Source organism: Myodes glareolus, chromosome 6, assembly GCF_982192425.1.
Source record: "Myodes glareolus chromosome 6, mMyoGla1.1, whole genome shotgun sequence".
Taxonomy (NCBI): Eukaryota; Metazoa; Chordata; class Mammalia; order Rodentia; family Cricetidae; genus Myodes; species Myodes glareolus.
The window spans coordinates 56,083,723-56,105,172 of NC_142031.1; the positions used below are offsets into that span (position 1 = coordinate 56,083,723).

The window sequence follows — 21,450 nt, forward strand, 5'->3', positions numbered from 1 at the left end:
CAAAGTCATTGGCTTTGGGACTTTATAAAGGCCAGTAACTCTCACAACTGTACACACCTGTAAAGATGACAGGCACAAACAGAGCACCGAGCTCAGAGGTCAGCAGCTGTGCGAAGACAGCTCCAGAACAGCAGGGGACCCAGGGAGCTGAACTCAACTTAGAAGCAGAGATTTTGCAAACATTATTTGTGTTTTAAAACTCAACTCAAGGTGAAGTTAAGGGCAAAGAAGTCAAACCAAATACCTCTCATAGATGGTCTTTAACGTCATCTGATCAGGGACACCTTCAGTCTCTTCCAGATACAATATGAGCCACGACGTCCGGTAGGGCCACTGCTCGGTAAGGTTGATCCAGCTGGCTAGCCTGTCCCAGTTGAAAGTAATCTGATTGGCTCTTAGTAACCGCCCTTTAAAGAAGAGATAATCATTTAAACTTAGTAGACATACTAAGTAGAAGGTTTAGTATAGTCACAAGCAACTAATCTTTCAAATTTGAAAATCTTTGCTCTTTGGTGAAAATACAGACCTAAACCTCATATTTGTATGGTTTCTAAGATACAGATTTTAAAGATTCAGAGGTCATGGTGGCAAACACAGTAATCCTGGCACTGGAGGCTGAAGTAGGATACGCCAAGTCTAAAGCTAGCCTGGGCTACACAGTGAAAGCCCGTCTCAAAAAATAAACCAAGAAACAAAATGAAACACCATGGTAGTCCTCAATGCTCTGAAGTATGACTGCTAATGACTTCTCCCTGGACCCCAAGGGAACCCAAACACACTGTGCATCTTTGCTTTATGACGTCATTGACCTCCATTCTTCCTTACTTAGATTGTGTTAGTAACTACCAACCCAGGTATAGGTATCTGAAACTTGTATGTTATACACTGAATAAAATGACCCTGTTTGCAGGGTGTTCAGAGGACTAATTCAGCTCTCTACCTCAGGGTATGTGCACTTGTGGACAATTGCAATCTTCAAGCCTTTAGAGTCAAGGTTTCCTTCCACCTTCACCTCAACTTGACAGGACTACAAACTGAGGCTTGGCTCTTAACTGAAAACACCTGGTTTTATACCATCATCAGTTCAATGCCTGGACTTGCATTTACTTGTCTGACAGATCTAACAGCAATTCTCTTTCCCCAGACTGTCATCATATAGATGACGGCTCCTCATCCAATTCTCCCCCTGCCTCACACCCTCACTCTCTGAATTTTCACCATGGAGTTTCCGGGGAGGTGGGGTCTACTCTGCTGGATGGGAGCGAGCTAAGTCAGCATGTTTGCCAGCTATGCATGCCATAGACTCATCATGAACACTGATGTTGGGGTAAAGTCCAGAACAAAATAGATGATATGGCCACAGTCTTCCTAAGAAACATTGACTCAGTGGCACAGGCAATAAATCCAATAAGCAAACAAACCTATAAAATAACTATGAGCATCTAACTAAATGGATCTTTTTGTGGGGAGCAGAAAAATGAAAAGCTGAACACTAAAATAAGCTTGATAATATACTTCTATAGAAGGTTGGGTTTTTGTCTTTTTAAATATAGGGTCTCGTGTAGCCAAGCTGGCCTTGGCTTCCTGATCCTCCTGCCTCCACTTCCAGTGTGCTAGGATTATAAATGTAAAACCTCCACATCCAACTCACTACGTTGCCCAGGCTGGCAACGAACTTGAGATCCTTCTGCCTCAGTCTTGTGAGTAGCTAAGATTTTGAGTCTGTGCCGCTAAGTTTAGCTTTAGCACCAATTATTTAAAGATATGAACTCGGGTCTGTTTCTAGTACCCAAAGATGTGTAAACAATCTAAATTCCTTCCTGTGGATTTTAGAGCCAGAGGGCCTCGAAGGATCTGCAATTCTTTAACACTACTTCCCATGGCTCTCCTGTGCCAGCTCCACAAAGGCTTGCACTTCAGCTGTTCTTGAAATCCCACCTCACAGCCTTTGACTTGCTGTTCCTTTTGCTTAGAGTGTTTCTTACAAGAAGTATGTAAGGCGTAGTTCTAATTTCATTCGGGTCTCTTATTCATTAACAATCAATCGCAGATGCTGTAGTGGGTACAGCAGTTAAACAAATCAGACAAAAAAAATCTCGTATGAGGCTCTCCCATCCCAGAGAGTAAGGGAGAGTAAGCCACAATGTTAGAGGACGGCTTTCTGTGGAGCAGGATGAACCAGGGAGAGCAGAAAGAGGAGCCATTTCATATGAGATGCAGAAGGTAAGGGAGTAAGAAAACTGAACCATTGCAGACCAAGTTACCACAAGTGGTAAAGATGGAAAGTTGAGCCCCAGGAACTGTAGTCAAGGGCAGCCCAGGAGAGCAGCCTGACTGACAACAGCAAGTGCAGCGCCCTGCACAGCAGAGAAAAGCAGCACTTAAAGGAGCAACCACACATTATCCCAGCGGGTGGGGCCAGACAAGGACTGGGACATGGCCACTGCAAGCTTCATGTGGAAGCCACTGGGGAACTTGAAGTGCAACTTTGGGGAAGTCCTGAGAAGAAGGGTGTTGGGGAAGTTTGAAAGGATTGGTGGGAGAGTGGTATGAGAAAGGGCACTGAATTATCAAGGAGCTTTGCTGAGAGTAGGGGCAGGGTGGGGGGCAGGAGAAGTCCCAGGGAGAGGAAGAATTTGAGTGAGAAGTGTACTGTCTTGCTGACTGTTTCATTTCTACAACATCCAGACCAACTCCGGGCACAAGGAGGATGACAGGATGTACCAGTGTTATTGATAATATCAGGAAACAGTTCCATGGTCCGACCAGCATAGGAAGGTTGGAGTCTCACCTCAAGGAATTTAGCTAGAAAAGTGCTATGTTAGGTACAACTCCACCTGTAATACAGTTTATGTCATGAGTCTTAAACTTAGTTTAGAGTACAATTCCAACTGACAGACAACACTAGGAAATATCAGAAAGTATCAAGCAATACCACGCAAGGAAAAAAACACATTCTATAAGTTACATTACAAGTATATCTAAGACTATCCTAATGCTAATGAGTCTTAACACAGCAAAGAGCAGCATCCACACAAATAATTTGGTCACACAACAATCTCAATTATTTTTTGAGACAGGGTTTCTCTGTGTAGCTCTAGCAGTACTAGAACTCACTCTGTAGAGCAGGATGGCCGAGAACTCAGCGATCTACTTGCTTTTGCCTCCCAACTGCAGGGATTAAAGGTGTGTACCACCACCATCTGACTAATAATCTATATTTTATTACAAACATTTTATTCAAGATATCATATAAAAACTAAAATAACATAGTAGTATAGAAAAATCTGAATTTTAACACAATTTGTGCTGTAACATAGATTAGTATAAATTAACCCCAAATATAAAGCAAAAAACTTTTAAAATCATGAAATCTTAAAATGAATTTCCAAATGACATCTGATTGCCAACTACTACTGACATCCACTTAATAAAAACAAAGGTGATGGCAGCATGCTCTGTTAGCACTGAAGTTTACTGTGGTGACAGGTGGGGACACTGGACAGATAGCAGAACACTCACCGAGCTCATGCAAGCCCTGAGTATAGCGCCTACTACCTCTAAATACAGCACAAGAAACAAAAGTCACCTGTCACAGAAACAATATTGAGTAATCGTCTCATGGTCTGAGGACTGATGTCACTGAACCAATCCTCCGTGACCAGCAGCTTGGTGAGATCAAAGGACATCTGCCGGGTGATGGTCCTCTGCATCTGTCTTCTGCGGTAAGTATCCTAAAACAGAACACCACCAGAAAGAGTTAATGTGTGCATATGATAACAATAACAAAAGGGGCTGCAGAGTCAACTCTGGGTAAGAATAGCAGAATTCAGCCAGGCAGTGACACAGGCCTTTAAACCCAATACTCTGGAGGCAGAAGTGTATGGATCTCTGTAAGGTCAGCCTGGTCTACAGAGCTAGTGTCAGGACAGGCTCCAAAGCTACAGAGAAACCCTATCTCGGAGAAAAAAAAAAAAGAAAGAACAAAGCAAAAAGAATAGCACAATTCGCAATATTAACCAAAAAGGAAGGTTATGTGCTAGTCAACTACAACTACTTCTGAGGCAGAAGCTTACAGAGAAGTTACAAGGTAGAGTTGTCAACAACGCATGGATGCATGCCCACTGAGAGCTGTACAGTTAGGGAAAGCTTAACGTCAAGATGGGAGGTGAACAGAACTCCATAAAGAGAATCCCAGTCAGACTCCAGGAAGCCTCCACACTGAAGGAACCCTAAGACAATAAAGCAAGCTCCCACATAGTTCTAGGGACCCAGCATCTCTACTTGTAGGCTGTTTTAAAGTGTTATACAATCTCCCCCAGATTGTGCTCCCCAAGAGCACAACCGCTCTTAACTTTCCTACAGCTCCTCAAAGAGGGAAAGGTGCTCTGCAGAGCAGGCTGAGAGGATAAAATCCCATCTCCTAAGACAGAATAGACACAACAGAGGCACAGCCTCGAGTCCTAAGTATAGGGTAGGTGGATGCAATCACAGGTACCCAAGAATCTGGACTCCCAGGAGAGAAATTCATAAAAAATACTAAAACACATATTCCCCTGTCTGTCAACTATCATTCATACTTTGAATTCATATCTGTAAAGCATGTGGGCACAAAACCAAAGACACAAGGTTTAAAAAGTCATGTCCAAATGGAAGCAAACCAGACCAAAAAAAAAAAAAAAAAAGACAATGCCAGTATAATCCCATGTCAGTCACCCCTAAGCAGTACTATCAGCAAAGCTTCCCTGTAGGTGGACATCTTCTCACTTTATAAACCTAGATAAACACACCTACGAATAAGATGGGTGGACCAGAAACCCACGGAGACTGGGAAGGTCCCAGAATCATACATGGGTGTGGAGACTACAATACAGACCTTGTAAATGCTGGGCAAGGAGGAGGGACCCTAAGAAGATAAAGGTAGAGGTAGCACCTGCTCAGGAACAAACACGAGGGCACAATCATTTGCTGGACTGTGAAGTCTCACCAGTCACTGGGCAGCGCCAACACCTGACCTGGGAAGAGGCTGCAGAGGACAGAGACCCCACCTGCTCAAGGTCCTTCTGCTTCAGGTACAGGAGCGCTGAGACACCTGAAGTGGGAAGGAGGCTCAGCACTGACGTTGGTTTCAAGACCTTAACATTGTGACTACAGAAGAGTGTTAGCAGGATTAACTTCATCTGAATAACTGCTAACAAAACACAATCAGAGTATATCCAAAGGGCAAAATATGTGCCTAGCCTGCTCAAGGTCCAATCCCCAACACTGTAAGGAAAAATCAATCACATAATTAAGTTTGATGGCACAGATGGCACCTTACCCTTCTGTTGAGAGCTGTTTTGCTCCCAAGCTTTGTCATCTCCCCAAGGCTGTTCTGTGAGACTCTTCTGTCAGCATCATCTTGCACCCCTGGAAGAACACATGGAGACATCACCCTAGTGGTTTAAAAGACAGTCCCGCAGAACACTTGTCCCCAGCTGATGGCACTGCCCAGGAGGTCTAGGGACTGAGGCCTTGCTGGAGGGAATGTGCCTCTGGAGGTAGGCTTTGAGAGCTTAGAGGCATGCCATTTTGCGTTTGCTGTTTCCTGCTTAACAGTTTAAGATGTGAACTCACAACTTGCTGCTCCAGCTGCCATGCTTCACCACCATGATGGTGCTGGGCTCTCACCACTCTGGGACCATGGCCCAAATAAACTCTTCCTCCTATAAGTTGCCCTGCTCATGGCATTCCATCACAGCAATAGAGCAGTCACTAATTAAAGCACCACGTGTGCAAAGTTGTTTCGTGTGATATTAAAGAGATGGAAAATAGCGACAATATCTTTCAAGGTAAAAAGAGACTATAAAACCTTTAAGACTACTGCAAGCTTTAGGATTTGATACCTACCTGTGGTATCTGGGCATGAAATGTCCCCATTTGTTGCTGAAGTTACAAGAAATTTTCTTGCATTGCTAAGCCCTCGACTATTAAGAAAAACTGGTAGATGAACTATATTGCGCATATAGTCATGTCCATTTATATTTGAATCACGAAGCACACTGTTCAGGTTCTGGTTGATGGCTTTTATAATAATATGTGGATCACTTGCGAAAATGGCAATAAAGGGGCCTTTTGAAAACAGAACTCGGACCTGTGGTAGAAGAAAGGTATGAACATGACACAAATTTTAAGATTATACAAAATATCTTCTTAAAATCTGCACTATCCTTAGCTGGGCAGTGGTGGCACACACCTTTAATACCAGCACTTGGGAGGCAGAGGCAGGCAGATTGAGTCTGAGGTCAGCCTGCTCTACAGGGCAAGTTCCAGGACAGCCAGTATTCTGCAGGGAAAACCTATTTCAGAGAAAAGGCGGGGGGGGGGGGGGGGGGGGTACCTGTTCTATCCTTTGGTGCTATGTTTTCTGAATATCATTCATTTTTCATCAAAATTTATTTCCTATAAAAACACTTTTTATAGGTGGCTCAATCTTAGTGTTGGTGCTATCATCCACCACCAACAAAAACAACAAAGAGAACAGTTAATATCCTTTTCAGATAGTTCCAGCCTACACCAAAGGAATTTTCTGTGAATACATGTGAAGTCCTGGGTGCACATTCTCTGCTTTTTGCCACTGTTGTTTATAACATACTTTAGATTACTGTGTTCTGCTTCCCAGCACAAGACTATAAATTCGTAGACTCCCTCTGTCATCTCAGAATACACACGACTGTCTGCTGAGCCACATGTGCCACTGAGAGACATTCCACACATGGTGTTTGTTTGCTTTGTTTTTTTTTCCTAAGCCATCATCACACTGAGATTATTTAAACATGTTCCTGATTAAACATTTAGTTTTACAGTATTTCTACGCTAAAAAATTAGTTTGTTTTCCCAGTACTTGGGAGGCGGAGACAGGCAGATCTCTAGGCATTCGAGGTCAGCCTTATCTACAGAGCTAGTTCCAGGACAGGCTCAAAAGCTACAGAGAAAGCCTGTCTTGAAAAACAAAACAAAACAAAAAGATTATTTCTTTTTACAAAAGAGAAAGTCATTAGAGGAAACCAGTGTTTTTTAAATAAGAAGCACAGTTTCCATCACAGTTGAGATATTTTGTGAAGTTGTGCATCCTACAGAGCCACAGTGACAAGTTTGGAGACAGGGAGACATACCGTGTCCAGCATCTGAAGGACCTTGTCCTGTTCACAGGCATCCAGACCATCGATGATGACCACCAGCCTTGTCTGATTCTGAGTGAAGCTGTCAATGGTTTTTGCCATCCTGGCCATCAACTCCACTTCACACTTCAGGACCTGCACAAAGCACAGAAGATACAAGAAGATAAAATATGTTTTTTTAAAAGCACAAGAGAAAGCCATCCAACAAGAGGAGGAGAAATCCAAAGTTCTTGCTGCCAGCGACAGTTCCACTAAAAACTATGGTAAGGGTTTTGGTGTATTGGCTGACATGTCATGAAGAAACACTGTGATAGGAATCTACGAAGGACTGAATGGGTTCAGAGACATGCTTGCCAAAATCACAGACTCTGAATGACAAAAGATTTGGACTTGAATTCCACCCAAAAGACCTACTGATTACTGTATTACTCTTGGCTCTGTGGTGGCATTGAGTTTTTAACAAAGCTAAATACACTCATACCATAAGGGCCAGGAATTGCAATCCTTGGTATTTACTCAAAAGAGCTAAAACTATCATCTACACAAAAACCTGAACACAGATATTTATAGCAACTTTATTCATAACTGTTAAAATCTAAATCAACAAAGCTATATGTCAACATATAACTGAATAAACATATACTCTTCAGTCAGACAACAATATTATCCAGGCCTAGAAAGCAGTAACATTTTAAGGTATGGAAGGGAATATAAATGTGAAAGAACCACATGCTGCATGGTTTCAACTACATGACATCCTAGAAAAGACTACTGTCATCAGTGTTTGACTGGGGTTGGGAGAGACAGAGGGCTGAACTGAGGCAGGGACTTTCATGGCAGCAAAAATAGTATGATCGTAGGTATATTATTAAATTATGCAAACCTCCAAAATGTACAGCACCAAGACAGAACCTAGCATAAACTGTGGACACGGAGTCTGACTATGAAGGACTACTGCAAGTTCATCAACCAGAACAACTGTGGCACTCTAATGACAGGTGTGTGTGTGGTAGCACAAGATATATGGAGTATATCTAAATTTTCCTATAAACCTAACAAACAAATTAAACTAAACTAAATACAACAAACTCAGTTACAAACAAAATATAGCTGAGTGGTAAGATACTTGCCTAGTATTCTCAAAGTCCCAGGTTTAGTCCCTAATAGTGAACAAAGAAAAAACCAAAACAGCAATACAGCTTACATATAATCCTTTGATATATCAAGAGCATGCCCAGTGAGCAGGGCAATGGCAGCATATTCCCACCTCAGTTTCCAAATGGTGAGTACTCACTTTCATGAACCCTTCACTTTTCAATTTATGCAGTTTGGAGGCAGCACTGTGGAGGCGTTTTCGCTGAGAATTCAGGAGAGAGTCCAGCACTTGCCACCATGTCCGGCAGTTCAGCACGAAGGCCAACCCCACGACAGATGCAATTGATATGAGGACAGCATTCACCGTCAGATGTTTGGGGTCAATTCTGAATATAGCCAGAAGAGTGATTCCAGCAATGATGCAGCCCACAATGAAAAGAAAGATGATAAACGACGGAAGACAGCATGTTTTCTTCCATTTCTTTTTACCTGAAACAGAACAAATAGCATTGACAATTAATGCCATATCACATACCCAAAATACCATGATATTTATGGTCAGGAGGTTCGATTCATGGTCTCATGAAGGAAAATGAACATTTACTCCTTTCCTCATCCAAGAAACACACCAGGAAGGAATGAGAAGGAAGGGGAGGAAGGAGACCTACCCTGAGTATCTTCAGTCTTGAATACTCGAAAAAGCCTGGTAGCCAAAAAGCCAAACTCTCTCTCACAAGCATCTGAGAGTGTCGCGATCATTTCAGCCAAGGAAGTCTCTCCACCTACACTGGAGAGTCTGTTGTAGTCGGTAAACAAAAACCTTGGGGAGAGATCAAACAGGAAGTTATTCAGCTATCTGATGCAGAAACTTCTAACATATGTATGCCACCTCTATCATTTAGTCTACATTTTCTTTTTCTTTTTAAAAAGACAGTACCTGTTTCCTCTTTTTAAAACAATTTTAATTGTATGTGAATGAGTGTGTGCCTGCATACATGTCTGTGCACCACATGTGTGCCTGGTGCCCACAAAAGCCAGAGGAGGAAGTCTGATCCCTTAGAACTGGTCCTACAGATGACTGTAAGCACCATGTGGGTGCTGGGACTTGAACCCAGGTCCTCTGGAAGAGCAGCCAGTGTTCTTAACCACTGAGCCATCTCTCCAGTCCCCATTTAGTCTATATTTTCTTGATGTTCTTTACAAATATTGCCTTTCAAGTTCTGAGGGAATGAAGCAGAACTTGGGATTTTGGCCATCTTCTACCCTGAGCATGCTGGAGGTTCTCCGAGGAAGATACCAATGTGTCAATGACTGGACAATGGGAAAGGGGAGAGTGATGGCAGAGCCTCACCTCCTGAAGGAAAGGAGGCAAAAGAGAAAGTGCCTTAACACCAGTCAGAGAGTGGAGCAAGCGAGAGCCTTCACTACAGAGAATTCAAGCCCAGTAATACCATTTAAAAGCAAGTTTTCTGCTAGAGACTCAGTGCTTAAGAATGCTTGTTGTTCTTTGAGAGGTTTGGTTCCCAGCATGCACGAGGCAGCTCGCAACCATGTGTATGTAACTCCAGCTCCAGGAACTCTGACCCCCTCTTCTAAACTCCACAGGCACCACATGTGCAGTCCACATGAGGCAAAGCACCCATCACATACAATAAAAACCCATACATCCTAAAAATAAGATAAAACAAACTTTTCTAATGTCTTATTTTATTTATAGCATTAACATATACCAAGGATTTAGAAATAACTGTAAAATATTCTTTTAACAGTTGTTCTTCAAATCAATTGACTTACTGACATCTTTAGTCTCTGAAATACTTATTTCTGCATTAATTCATTCTTTTCTTCCATCTCTAAATTAAATTCTCACCTCAACCCAGTGACAAAGCATGTTTCAAACTTACAGTCTGGAAGGACACCGCACTATATTATGTAGTCTTAACTGACACTGGTTTAGTTGCTCTACCATCTTATTAATTTAAACTATTTTAACTTTCTGTAAAAATTTCCTCCAATTGTGTTAATCTACATTGTAATTGTATACTTTCCTTTAAACTTTTCATCCTTTTAAAAAAGTTATTTACTTCATTTTTAACGTGCATGTATGTGTATGTGTGTGCATATGTTTGTGCTCATGTACACATGTGTATAGGTGCCTGTAGAGACCAGAGGAGAGTATCAGATTCCCTGGGGCTGGAGTTACATGTTTTTGTGAATCACCTATTGTAGGTGTAGGAATAAAACTCAGGTCCTCTGCAAGAGCAACAAGCACTCTTAACCACTGAGCCATTTCTCCAACCCCAAATATCTTAAGACTTTTCCATTTTAAATCTTTTTAATACTTAAATTTATATGCTAATTGCGAAAGTCCCTCAGTATTTACAGACAGCTGGATCTAGGATCAGTATAAGTCTCTCATATAAAACACAAGACACACATACTTCACTCTACTTTAAACCATATCTGGATTATGTATGATGTCTAATACAATGCAGATGCTATGTAAACAGTTGCTATGCTGCATTGTTTAATGGCATCAAGAAGAAGCTTGCACATGTTCATCCAGGTGCAATTTTTAAAAGTATTGGCAGTCCACAGTTAACTGCATCTACCAATGCAGAACCCAAGGATAAAGAAAGCTGGCCTTGCTTGTATTTTTTAGCCTTTTTTTCTCACCTATATTCCTATCATATTTTGATGGTTAGAATGACTTGCATTCATATGAAATATATATATTTTATCTTACTATAATTTAAAACTTCTTTACTTTTTAACAGGCTTTTAAGTCTTTTTGTTAACCCCTATAGAAGCATTTTCCTCTTTAGTTTCTACCTGAAGAAACAAACTTACTTTTATCAAGAACCTTACACTTTTCCTTTATTCTTTAAGTGTCCTTCTTTCACATTTTTCTCATAACTTCCTACTTGAGATGTGCAGTAATTTTAGACACATACATCTATACAGAGATGAGGAAAGAGCTCAGTATGAGCAAGGTTCCCAGGTGTTTCTGCTCCTTCAAAAGAAGCCAGGCCCTTCCTTCTCCCTACAAAGGTCTTGACTTCTTCCTACAGAAACTCCACCTCGAAGGCTGGAAGGCCAACACCTCTCCGAGGAGTCGGCAAGGACAGTAGTGAAGACGCAGTGCGGCTCCATTATGGAGGGTTACTCAGGGAAGCCCTGGTGTAAACTCTGACACTGTCCCAGAAAAGCAACAAGTATGTAACAGGTATCAAGGAAGAGGGAGAGGATTCTGTACAAATAAAACACCATAAAAATAGACAGCGTTCTTGTGGGAAAGTGACCTCACCTATGGGAAGGGAGTATACTATAAAGAGTTTCTCTAAGGTACTGAGATAGGCTTTTGTTTTATTTTGTTTTCATCAAAAAGAGTAAGGTACCAATATTTTCTGGAATAAGATGCCTTCTAAAATTCTTTTAAATCTCTTGTTTGTCCTTATTAAAGGTTCCTCCTGTCAAGAGGACTGCCTTACCTCACGGGCAAAGCCTTTGTAGTTTGCTCTGGCAGCTCAGGTGGGTTCACAAACATCAGTCTGAAGAGGAGTTCCAGGTAGCCAATGTGTCTTGCCAGTCTGGTACTGAGGGCCCAGGCCCAGTTCCAGCTCTCTCCTTCCCGCCGTCCACCAAAGTAAATGACGACTGAAATTGATAGTTTGAATTGGTCAGGCCGCTTGTTTTCTCATAGTCAACTCTCAAGGAAAGGGGAGCTAACCCTGAGTAACTGTGACTGTGTAACTGCAACTGTCCATATTAATTCTTAACTATTCCTCTGAGAATTCCTTGAGGAATCTGGTGGTGTGTAAGACTGGAAAGTAAAATACTGACTACGAATTCCAAAGGAAAGCCAAGCCTTAAGTCAGTGGGTAGTTCAGATGCAAAGGGGCTGAGTGTGTCATGTTTGCAACTGTTAAAGCCGCCACTTCCCTCAGGAACAAATCTATGCCCTTGCTTTCTTTTTTCTCGTTTTTTTGAGACAGGATTTCTCTGTTGCTTTGGAGGTTGTCCTAGCACTAGTCTTTGTAGGCCAGGCTAGTCTCAAACTCACAGAAGTCTGCCTGCCTCTGCCTCCCGAGTGCTGGGACTAAAGGTGTGTGCTACCACAGCCTGGCTTTTTTTTTTTAATTATTTTTTTGAGACAGGGTTTCTCTGTGTAGCCCTGGCTGGCCTGGAACTCACTCTGTAGACCAGGCAGGTCTCAAACTCACAGAGATCCGCCTTTCTCTGTTGAGATTAAAGGTGTGTGTCATGAAACAGCGATTCTAGCTTGATTTCAGAAAAGTCATAGCAATAGACAAAATGTCCAAAAGTCGGCCATCAACAGCCATGGAGCCCTCTTGTCAGCAAGATCTACTGCAGTGTAATGAGAGTCATTACTGCTGTAACAGACAGCGTGCCTGTGAGCTAGTCCTGTTGTGGTATTAGCAAGAAGTACACTGGTTCCCAAAGCTACACCAGCTAGACGTGAACCAACTTATAAATAGCAAAAAGATCATTTTTTGCAGCCAATTATAATGGGGATTAACTAGGCAAATGAGAAAAGATTGGATTAAAAAATAAAGTAAATAAATAGAAAAAATAAAAAATGAAAATCAAAAAGATTGCTAAGAAACAGATGCTTTAAGTAACATGCACTCAATGCTATTCTCCATTTTTAAGAAGATTTAGAAAAGCAAAGACTTACTGAAGAATATATATAAGACAGCCAGGAAACTCAATGAAACTGCTATGGCGAGATTTGTATCAACTGTAAAAGCAAACACGAGGCCCACTCCCCCACACAGCATCAGGGTGAGGAACACTATGAGCCACGAGAACTGGAAAAGGGGTTCGGTCTGCTGTCCTGCAAAAGTCTTCATTTCATCTGGAAGAAAAGTCATGTGTGGTGTTATTTGTTTTGCTTAGATGTAACTTTTAACTCATTCTTTCCTGTTTAACAGAAACTTGAACTGGACACTGAAATGCCCTAGTTAATACTGTTGTTGTTTAATCATTTAAACCAACACTTTCCTTCAATTAACCTAGGCATCCCATCCCCTACTGCATACTTACCCTTCCTTCCCCATAGTCCTGAAGATGCATTAAACTCTTATGTCCATTATTTTCATCTGCCAAGGTTTTACTGATACTGGTTTTTGTGGTTTGTACTAAATAAAATGTTGCTCCCATATGCAAAAACAGAAACAGTATTCCGTGTTCAAACCACACATCACCTCCATTCCTCTCCGACCCCCTCATCCTCCCACCACAGTTCTCAAAGGTACAACAAGTATAACGAGAACCACAGTCATACTTTCTACAGAATTTGAGGTCATGTTTATACGCACACTGACGCCTGCCCTTGAAGAGCCAAACGGGCATGTGTTAGGACTGGGGAGGAGGCTTCTAACAGAGGAAAGGGCCTGGATTATTAGCAAGGGCACTTGGTCCTGACTGCAGCACAGAGCTCATGGAAGGCCTGCAAATAGACAAGTGTGTGAAAAACCCAATTCACTACCCAAGCACTACCAAGGGTTGCACTGGATGCTGGCCCACAGCTGGTCCTGTTTTAGAAAGAAAACTCAGGGAGGATGGACTAGGGGAAGTGAAATGTCAACCACCCAAGCAGATGCTGTGACGGGGCAATCACCCTCAGAGCTTCTACTCAGAGCATAGAAAAATGATGTCCACGAGGACTTCATGAAAGCATTTCTTTACCTTCTAGTTTCTTGAGTAAGAAAGACTTCCCACTTCCCCACTGTGCGTACAACCCCACACAAATGGGTGGCTGCATGGTAGGCTCACTGAGAATATCCGCTAAAGCGCTGCTATACAAATCATAACCAAGCATGTCACCATCTGTTTCCGTAGGAGACAAGTGTCCTGGAATTAGAAGCACATCACATCCTTACATTAAACCTTACATTGGATTGGTATCACTATGAAGGAACACCAATTCTAACCTACTGTTTATTGGTGGGAGGAGGAGCTTATCTTGAATATTTAAGTCTATTTAAAAACAGCTCCAGAGATTCATACACAGACACTGCATTTTGAAGAACATAATGTATCTTTTATAATATACCTATTACTTAATGATAAGATACATCATTTTGAAGTACAGCTAAGGGGAAAAAATACTAGCGAAATAAACACAATGCTTTTTTCTCTATGACTTAACCATTATTCCAGGGCTTGGGACGCAGCCTGCAGCTCTGCAGTGGAGCACTGCTAGCATGCATGAGCCTTGGGCTCAATCCTCAGAACTACAGGTGGGAGAAAAGTTCAAGAGACATTTCAGCTCTAGAAATACTTTTTAAAAAATAGTATATTATAAAGTATTAACAGTATTATTAATATATTATAAAGTATTAATGAAGAATATAACAAACAATCAAATAATAATTCTTGACAGAAAGATTTAACAATTCAGATACCAATAAAGGCAATCCAAACAAACGAACAAATAAAAACAACTGTGAGATTATTTTTAAAGATGGAAAATCAAGAAGAAGTAAGAAGAGCTGGACAGGTGTCTTAGTGGTTAATTGGGTCTCCTGCTCTTTCTGATGACACAAGTTTGGTTCCCAGCATCCACACCGAACAGTTAAAAATGCCTGTAACTCTAGTTCCAGGGGATCCAACATCCTCTTTTGGTCTCCACGGGCATGTGTGCACACATGACATACATTCACAGACACAGAAACATACACATAAATAAGTTTTTAAAAATCTTTTTTTACAGGGGAAGAATAGCTAAAAAGTGTTTATTATTACGACCATGGAAGAGGCCACAATATGTGTAGGTTGGTCAGAGGGCAACTCAGTGGAATCAGCTCTGGTCTTTCACCTGCAACTTGAGCTCCAGGAATCAGGCTCAGGTTGCCAGGCTTGAGCAGCAGGACTGTTTACCCTCTGAGGACACCTCACCAGCCCAGACAGTTTTTAAAAAACCTTTTTGTTGGTGGGAGAGCCTGTAAGAAACATATATACATGTAGGCAAAATACTCACAGATAAAATAAAACGAATAAATCTAATAAAAACCTTGAAAATCTTTTTTTTGGGGGGGGCAGGTGTGCTGGATCATTTCTTTTCCATATAATTTTACTGGAAGTTCATTATTTAAAAACTCAAGTACTCCTACTTTGAGTGTTGAGTTGCTCAACGGTAAAGGTTTTGCCTAGTATTGACAAGGTCCTGGGTTCAACTTTCAGCAAAACACATATGTACACAGACACACAGATAAATGCACATACATACATGCACACACACACATATACATGTACATAGACACACAGACACAACATACAATTGTGCATGCACAGGCTCAGTCAAGGACAAACCCATTACTTACTGGCTCCAAATATTTGAGTTAAAATGCTTTTCTGGTGGCTGCAGTCTATGTTGTAGGGAGTCTCGCCTGCTTTGTTGGGCCTGTAAAGTAGCCGCCCATCTTTGGGGTTCCGTAAAAGAAGTTCTGCCAGTCTCCGGCTCCTCCCTCGGATAGCAACATGCAGGGGCGTGTCACCTTTCTGTAAAATGGTAGCACAAGCTGAACTTGCTCGTTCTCAGGACCAGCTCTGAACAACACTCTCCATGCCTCTATAAAGCAGACAATCTGGAGGTTTATGTTTCTTATAAATGGTGCAAATATAACATGAATTTGGATCTCTGTGTTCTTCACAGTTTCTTTCTCTACCTTTCTACAAGTGCTTCTCAGAAATATCTCCCTCCCGGTTTCTAGAATGTGGCTTCTTCTCTCACTTAAAGAGCAGCAGCAACCTTTGCCATGCATGCCACCCAGGCCAGGACCCACTCCTCAATACCCTTCTTTCCATCAGAACAGTCACTGTCCAAGGATGTCAACCATTTTCCTCGATTAGTTCATATTCTAGCTCATGGCTTTCTTCTACCAGCTTCCATGCCAGTTCTCACCCATCATGATCAACCCCATCAGTCCCTGCCACCTTTGCCAAGCATCTGCTGTTATAGAGTGCTTAGATCCCATGACTCTACGTTCTCCATGGTGTCACATCTGTCCTCCGTCCACTACAGTATCTCCATCTCTTCATCTTTCACTCCCTGCCATTGGCTGACCTTCTCCTACGAGACACTGCAAACATGGGCGTACTCACATCCCACACTAAGAAAACTTCCTACTTGTGAAGGATCTTTCCAGTCTATTACTTCACAAGCCATCCCTTGAAGACAACCGATGATACAAAACCTAGAAATTACATCCCAGCCCTCTTCTACCCTGACCGCTCAGAGACAATAAATAAAAGGCCTGCGTGCCTTTACCATGGCTCCCAGAAAAGGACATTCTCCAAACTGTCTGTCTCACGTTCCTCTCTAGTTTTCTTCCTGTGTTGTGCATGTGGTACAATAACTGCTGAACTGAGCAAATGTAAAAGACTTTATGTGCTGGGTACTTTTGAAGACACAAAAACAGAAGACAAAATGGTTCCATATAAAATGGTATCTAGAACCATTTATATATATATATATATATCTGATTTTATATATATAGCTGATGACATAAAAGGAAGAAACTGGATAACCAAGAATAGTTATAAAACTAACAGCATGACACACACCCTAAGGGGCCAACTTTGACTACCTTGATTTTTCTTTACACTTCGATCTTCACTGCTATCACGCACTCACCCACCCTACACTAACCTCCCAAGTTCCCATGCCCATCCTGGGGGTCTTGTCAGCTTTTCATCCCACACTTCCCAGGGACTGCTGGTCACAGCCCCTGACTGTCTATCAGTCCTCAAACTCAATACATCCGAACCACTCAACTTCATTCCACATTCTCAAACCTGGGAGAGGTCTGGGAGAGGGTTAAACATCCTCAGAACACAAAATCTCTGGAAAACAAAAGCAAACCCACAAATATACTAAAAATGAACACAGAGCAACAATAGCTAGGTTAAACATCTTTATTTCACAGTTTATTTTTGTGAAATAGTAAATGAAAAGACAGTTCAAAACTCACATAAGCGCCACTTGAAATACTAAAGGGACAGCGGCCCCATCAGTGGGGTAGCACTTTACTTCGTAGGTGCAAAGGCCCTGGACTCTACCTGCAGCATCACAGAAAGCTCCTACAGCCTCCTCTTTGTCCACGCCTAAGAGGGAAAGCACACCAATTGCCAGTACAGAGTGGCCCGTGAGCAACTGTCCATAAGCATGTGCTGACTCGGTCTCCCACAGCGACACACAAACGGACTCTAGACAGAATCCTCAGGGAACTCACTAATGACACAAGCAGCCACTTATAAACAGTGGACTCCATGACACCTCTATATAGGGAACGTCAATGTGTTTCTTATCCCAAAGTGGAGACAGAGTCAGCTGAGTCAGTGGCACAACAAGAAAGGAGGTGATGACAGTAAGGTGTCCACAAAGATGCAATACAACAATTCTTTGCTTTTCCTAGTCTGGCTGGCCTTGAAATTCTCTGCATGGGTCTGGCTGGCCTCAAACTCACAGAGATCTGCCTACCTCTGCCTCCTGAGAACTGGGATTAAAGGCATGAGACACTGCATTCAGCAGAAGTTTCAATTTCAAAGTCTTTTTTTAACTTTATGCCCTTCCTAATTAAAAAAAAATATATCTTTTTTATTTTTATTTGTGTATCTGTGTATGAATATGTGCATGTGAATGTGTCCTCAGGGAAACAGGAAGACATCAGTTCTCCTGGAGCTGGAGATACGGGAAGTTTTTTGAACTGCCTCATGTTGTGCTGGCAACTGGACCATCAATGTGAGTCTACAGTCTACTTGGGAAACAGATCATCCCCAACTCTTCTGTGTTCATTGTAGACTTGTGGTAAGCTACCCGAGATGTCCTCCTCAAGTGGTGACCAAGGTCAGCTCCCTTAACTGGTTATGAGCCACAGAAGGAGAAGAACACACTAAGCCTACTTGCTCCACAAAATGATGTTGGAACAGAATCAAAATGCCCTGTGTGCAATCCCAGGTAGTCATCTCATCACACACACATGCACACACACACACCCTGTGTGCAATCCCAGCTAGTCATCTCATCACACACACACACACACACACACATACACACACACACATGCCCTGTGTGCAATCCCAACTAATCATATCACACACACACACACACACACACACACGCCATGTGTGCAATCTCAGCTAGTCATCTCATCACACACACACACACACACACACACGCGCGTGCACCCTGTGTGCAATCCCAGCTAGTCAACTCATCTCACACACTCTCTCTCACACACACACACACACACAACGTGCAGGTCGGTGCACCATCTCTCCACAAGCACTCCTCATAGACGTCCTTACCTTGTCCACGGCAGACACCTTAGCTCCCTTATCCAGCAGCAGCTCCACCACTTCAATATTCCTCATCTTGGTGGCCTTTATCAGAGGTGTCTCGCCATCCTGTGGGCACAGATGAGGTTTAAAAAAACAAGGCTTCCTTTACGTCAGTAATCCCATACTCGATGCTTTCCCTTCCCCAGCCAGTGACTTGTAGGAAATAACTATATTCCTAAGACATTTTTAACTTTATACCAGAATTACAAATATATTTTCATCATGAACACTTGCACACACAGCTAACTACAACCACCAAAGTCTTGTATAGTGTCACATGATTTGAGTGAAGCTAAAATGGCTAATGTGAGGAACCAAGCATGGCTCACAGAGGTTTAAAGCAAATGTGCTCTGCATTCCAAACAGAGTGCAAAAAACACAGCTGTGACTAGCTGACAGCATGCTTTCTGACACAGGGCATCAACACTGCAACTCTAAAGTCATCCAGCTAACAGACCGGAACGGCATCTGTACCTTCGTGCATATCTCAGTGTCAGGGTTGCACTGCAGAATATCTCTCACCATTGTCGCATTTCCCTTCTCAACAGCCCAGTACAATGCAGTCTTGTTGTCCTGTAAGATCAGAGAAAATCATGGAAGAAGCAGTATTAAAAAACTGCTCTTTGTGAATGTAAAGAGGTGGGAAATAATATCAATCTACATGATTTCTAGGATTAACTTCTGAGAAATTCTTCATGATAAAATCCTAGACAAACTTAGCATTACTTAAGTAAGAAGGAGCAAGCTAAGTTGTGCTTCTGTTTTGTTTCTGTGCTGCGGGGGTGTAGCCCAGGGCCACACATTCTAAGCAGGCACTGGATCACTGTGTCACATCTATTGCCCTAAAATACATTTGTGTGATGCAGTCAGATTTCAGGAATATAAATGGGTTAGAGGTCACGGACAGCTGAACTCTGCTACTTTGGACAAGTCATTATTAAACATGCTGGCCCAGGTAATTCCATCTGGAATGCCAGGCAATACATCTGTCCAGCACTTCTGAAGACAGTGAGTAGGAAGGTGTTTCTTACAAAATGCAGGCATTATTATCTGTAGTTTCCTTAACCTAGATCCACCAGTACCCTATACTGTCCTGAACAGATCCTTTAGGAACCTATCTGGTTCCTTTGATTCACACAGATCCATTAAAACTGATTAAAACAGATGCACGAGACAGACAGACGAGTAATCAGTGGCCTAAAACAGGTGATCCAGGAACCAGCTAGTGAGAATCCACCTTTAACTGAGATGACAACTCCTGTAGCTGCCTCACTAGGCTTCCTATGCCAACCTGCCCCTAAGAGTCCCTAGTCTAAGAAATGTGTCCGGGCTGCCCAGCCCGTAGTGGCACTTACACATCTCCGGCACTCCTCTCTCTGTCCTCAGCGGCAGGTGATGTTCTGTAGCTACAGCAGTCTTTTCACTCCCCATTCTCGAGTTTTAACACAGTCACCACTGTGCTTCCCAGAAATCCACTGCGTTCCTTCCTCCTACCTGCCGAAACTCAGCCCATTGTCCAAAGTAGCTCCTATCCTGTTGGGAACCAGCAGCCCTCACTCTCCCTGACTGACAGCGGAACTTCCTTGTGGTCTGTAACTGACAAGGATGTTTGTGTTCTTTCTGGCTGGTGAGTCTCCACAGAAGGGGTAGAGGTATAAAAGGTTGCTGGACAAAATCAAGGTTGCTGTTCTTCCACCTGAAAAGAAGCCTCCGTGTCTCAATCCCGGCACCCCCCGCCAGTTTTGGCTATCCAGGCTGTGCTGGCTGCAGCACTATCCCACCTGCTTGTAAATGCTTTCCTTTGTTTCCTCTTTCTCTACATCAATGCTCACTTGAATTTTAAAAAATTGTATGTGTGTATGTGCACGTGTGTGCACACACATACCCATATACTTATGTGGAAGCTCAGAGATCAGAAGATGGGGTCAGATTCCTTGAAGCTGGATTAATGCAATCTGTGAGCCACCCAGCATGGGTGCTGGGAACTGAATCCCAGTTCTCTCCAAGAGCAGCAAGTACCTTTAACCAGTAAACCACCTCTAGCCCCTTGTTTTATTTTTTGAGGCAGGTTTTCACTACAAAGCCTAGAATGGTGTGGAACTTTTTTACTTGTATATGAATTTAAAAGGACATTAATTCTGGAACTTCAGAATAGAGTCACTAAAACATAAAAACAACAATAACACACAGTCAATGCCTAGGACATACATTTATCTCCAGAGAAAGGAAGAGGAGAGACATCCTGACCACTTGACACACGTGTCCATGGTGCCTGCAGTCTGGGCGCACATACCTGCCCTCTGATGTCTATGTCAGCATATTTTTGGAGAAGTGCTCGAACAATTTCAACATGACCACCTCTAACAGCGCCAATCAATACAGTATCCCCACTCTACAAGGGCAGAAAACAAGGTTCATTAGTAAACAAAACACAGTTCTAAAATTAAGGTTACTCATTTATTAATATAATAGATTTCTTCTAAAATCCTCTTTGAAAAAGAGTATCACTAAAGTGAGTTTTTTATATCTGATATTAGCAACCCTCTGAGTAAGAAAGAGGGCATTAGTCCTTAGAAAAAGGACTCATGAAATGCCATGACAGAAACTTAAAAAGACAAATTACTTAGATGAAATTTAGTCTCTTTGAAGATAATTTCCCATCACACATATAATTGAAATCACAAGACACTGGTTGGCAGTTTAGATATTACATAATAAATCCCCTTCAAATACTATCACATTATAAAAGCATCAGATTCTAAACTGGGAGTGTAGAGCTGGCATACTGTGTGTCTCTAAAGGACAGCAAGGGCTGGCTGGCTGGCTG

General features: G+C 42.2%; 1 protein-coding gene across 10 annotated transcripts in view; it reads right to left on the reverse strand.

The window, feature by feature from the left end:
- Kidins220 (kinase D interacting substrate 220) overlaps positions 1 to 21,450 on the reverse strand; it is an 89,087-nt gene that overhangs the window by 42,064 nt on the left and 25,573 nt on the right. For all 10 annotated transcript variants that reach the window (XM_048439802.3, XM_048439800.3, XM_048439798.3 and 7 more), the window contains exons 9-22: positions 20,917 to 21,015; positions 19,098 to 19,196; positions 18,591 to 18,689; positions 15,605 to 15,782; positions 13,968 to 14,132; positions 12,955 to 13,134; positions 11,747 to 11,912; positions 8,924 to 9,075; positions 8,455 to 8,744; positions 7,155 to 7,295; positions 5,890 to 6,133; positions 5,321 to 5,409; positions 3,590 to 3,734; positions 245 to 407 (exon numbers count right to left, since the gene is read on the reverse strand). In XM_048439802.3, coding sequence (XP_048295759.1) covers positions 245 to 407; positions 3,590 to 3,734; positions 5,321 to 5,409; positions 5,890 to 6,133; positions 7,155 to 7,295; positions 8,455 to 8,744; positions 8,924 to 9,075; positions 11,747 to 11,912; positions 12,955 to 13,134; positions 13,968 to 14,132; positions 15,605 to 15,782; positions 18,591 to 18,689; positions 19,098 to 19,196; positions 20,917 to 21,015 — 2,210 coding nt within the window. The remainder of the gene's footprint in view (positions 1 to 244; positions 408 to 3,589; positions 3,735 to 5,320; positions 5,410 to 5,889; positions 6,134 to 7,154; positions 7,296 to 8,454; positions 8,745 to 8,923; positions 9,076 to 11,746; positions 11,913 to 12,954; positions 13,135 to 13,967; positions 14,133 to 15,604; positions 15,783 to 18,590; positions 18,690 to 19,097; positions 19,197 to 20,916; positions 21,016 to 21,450) is intronic.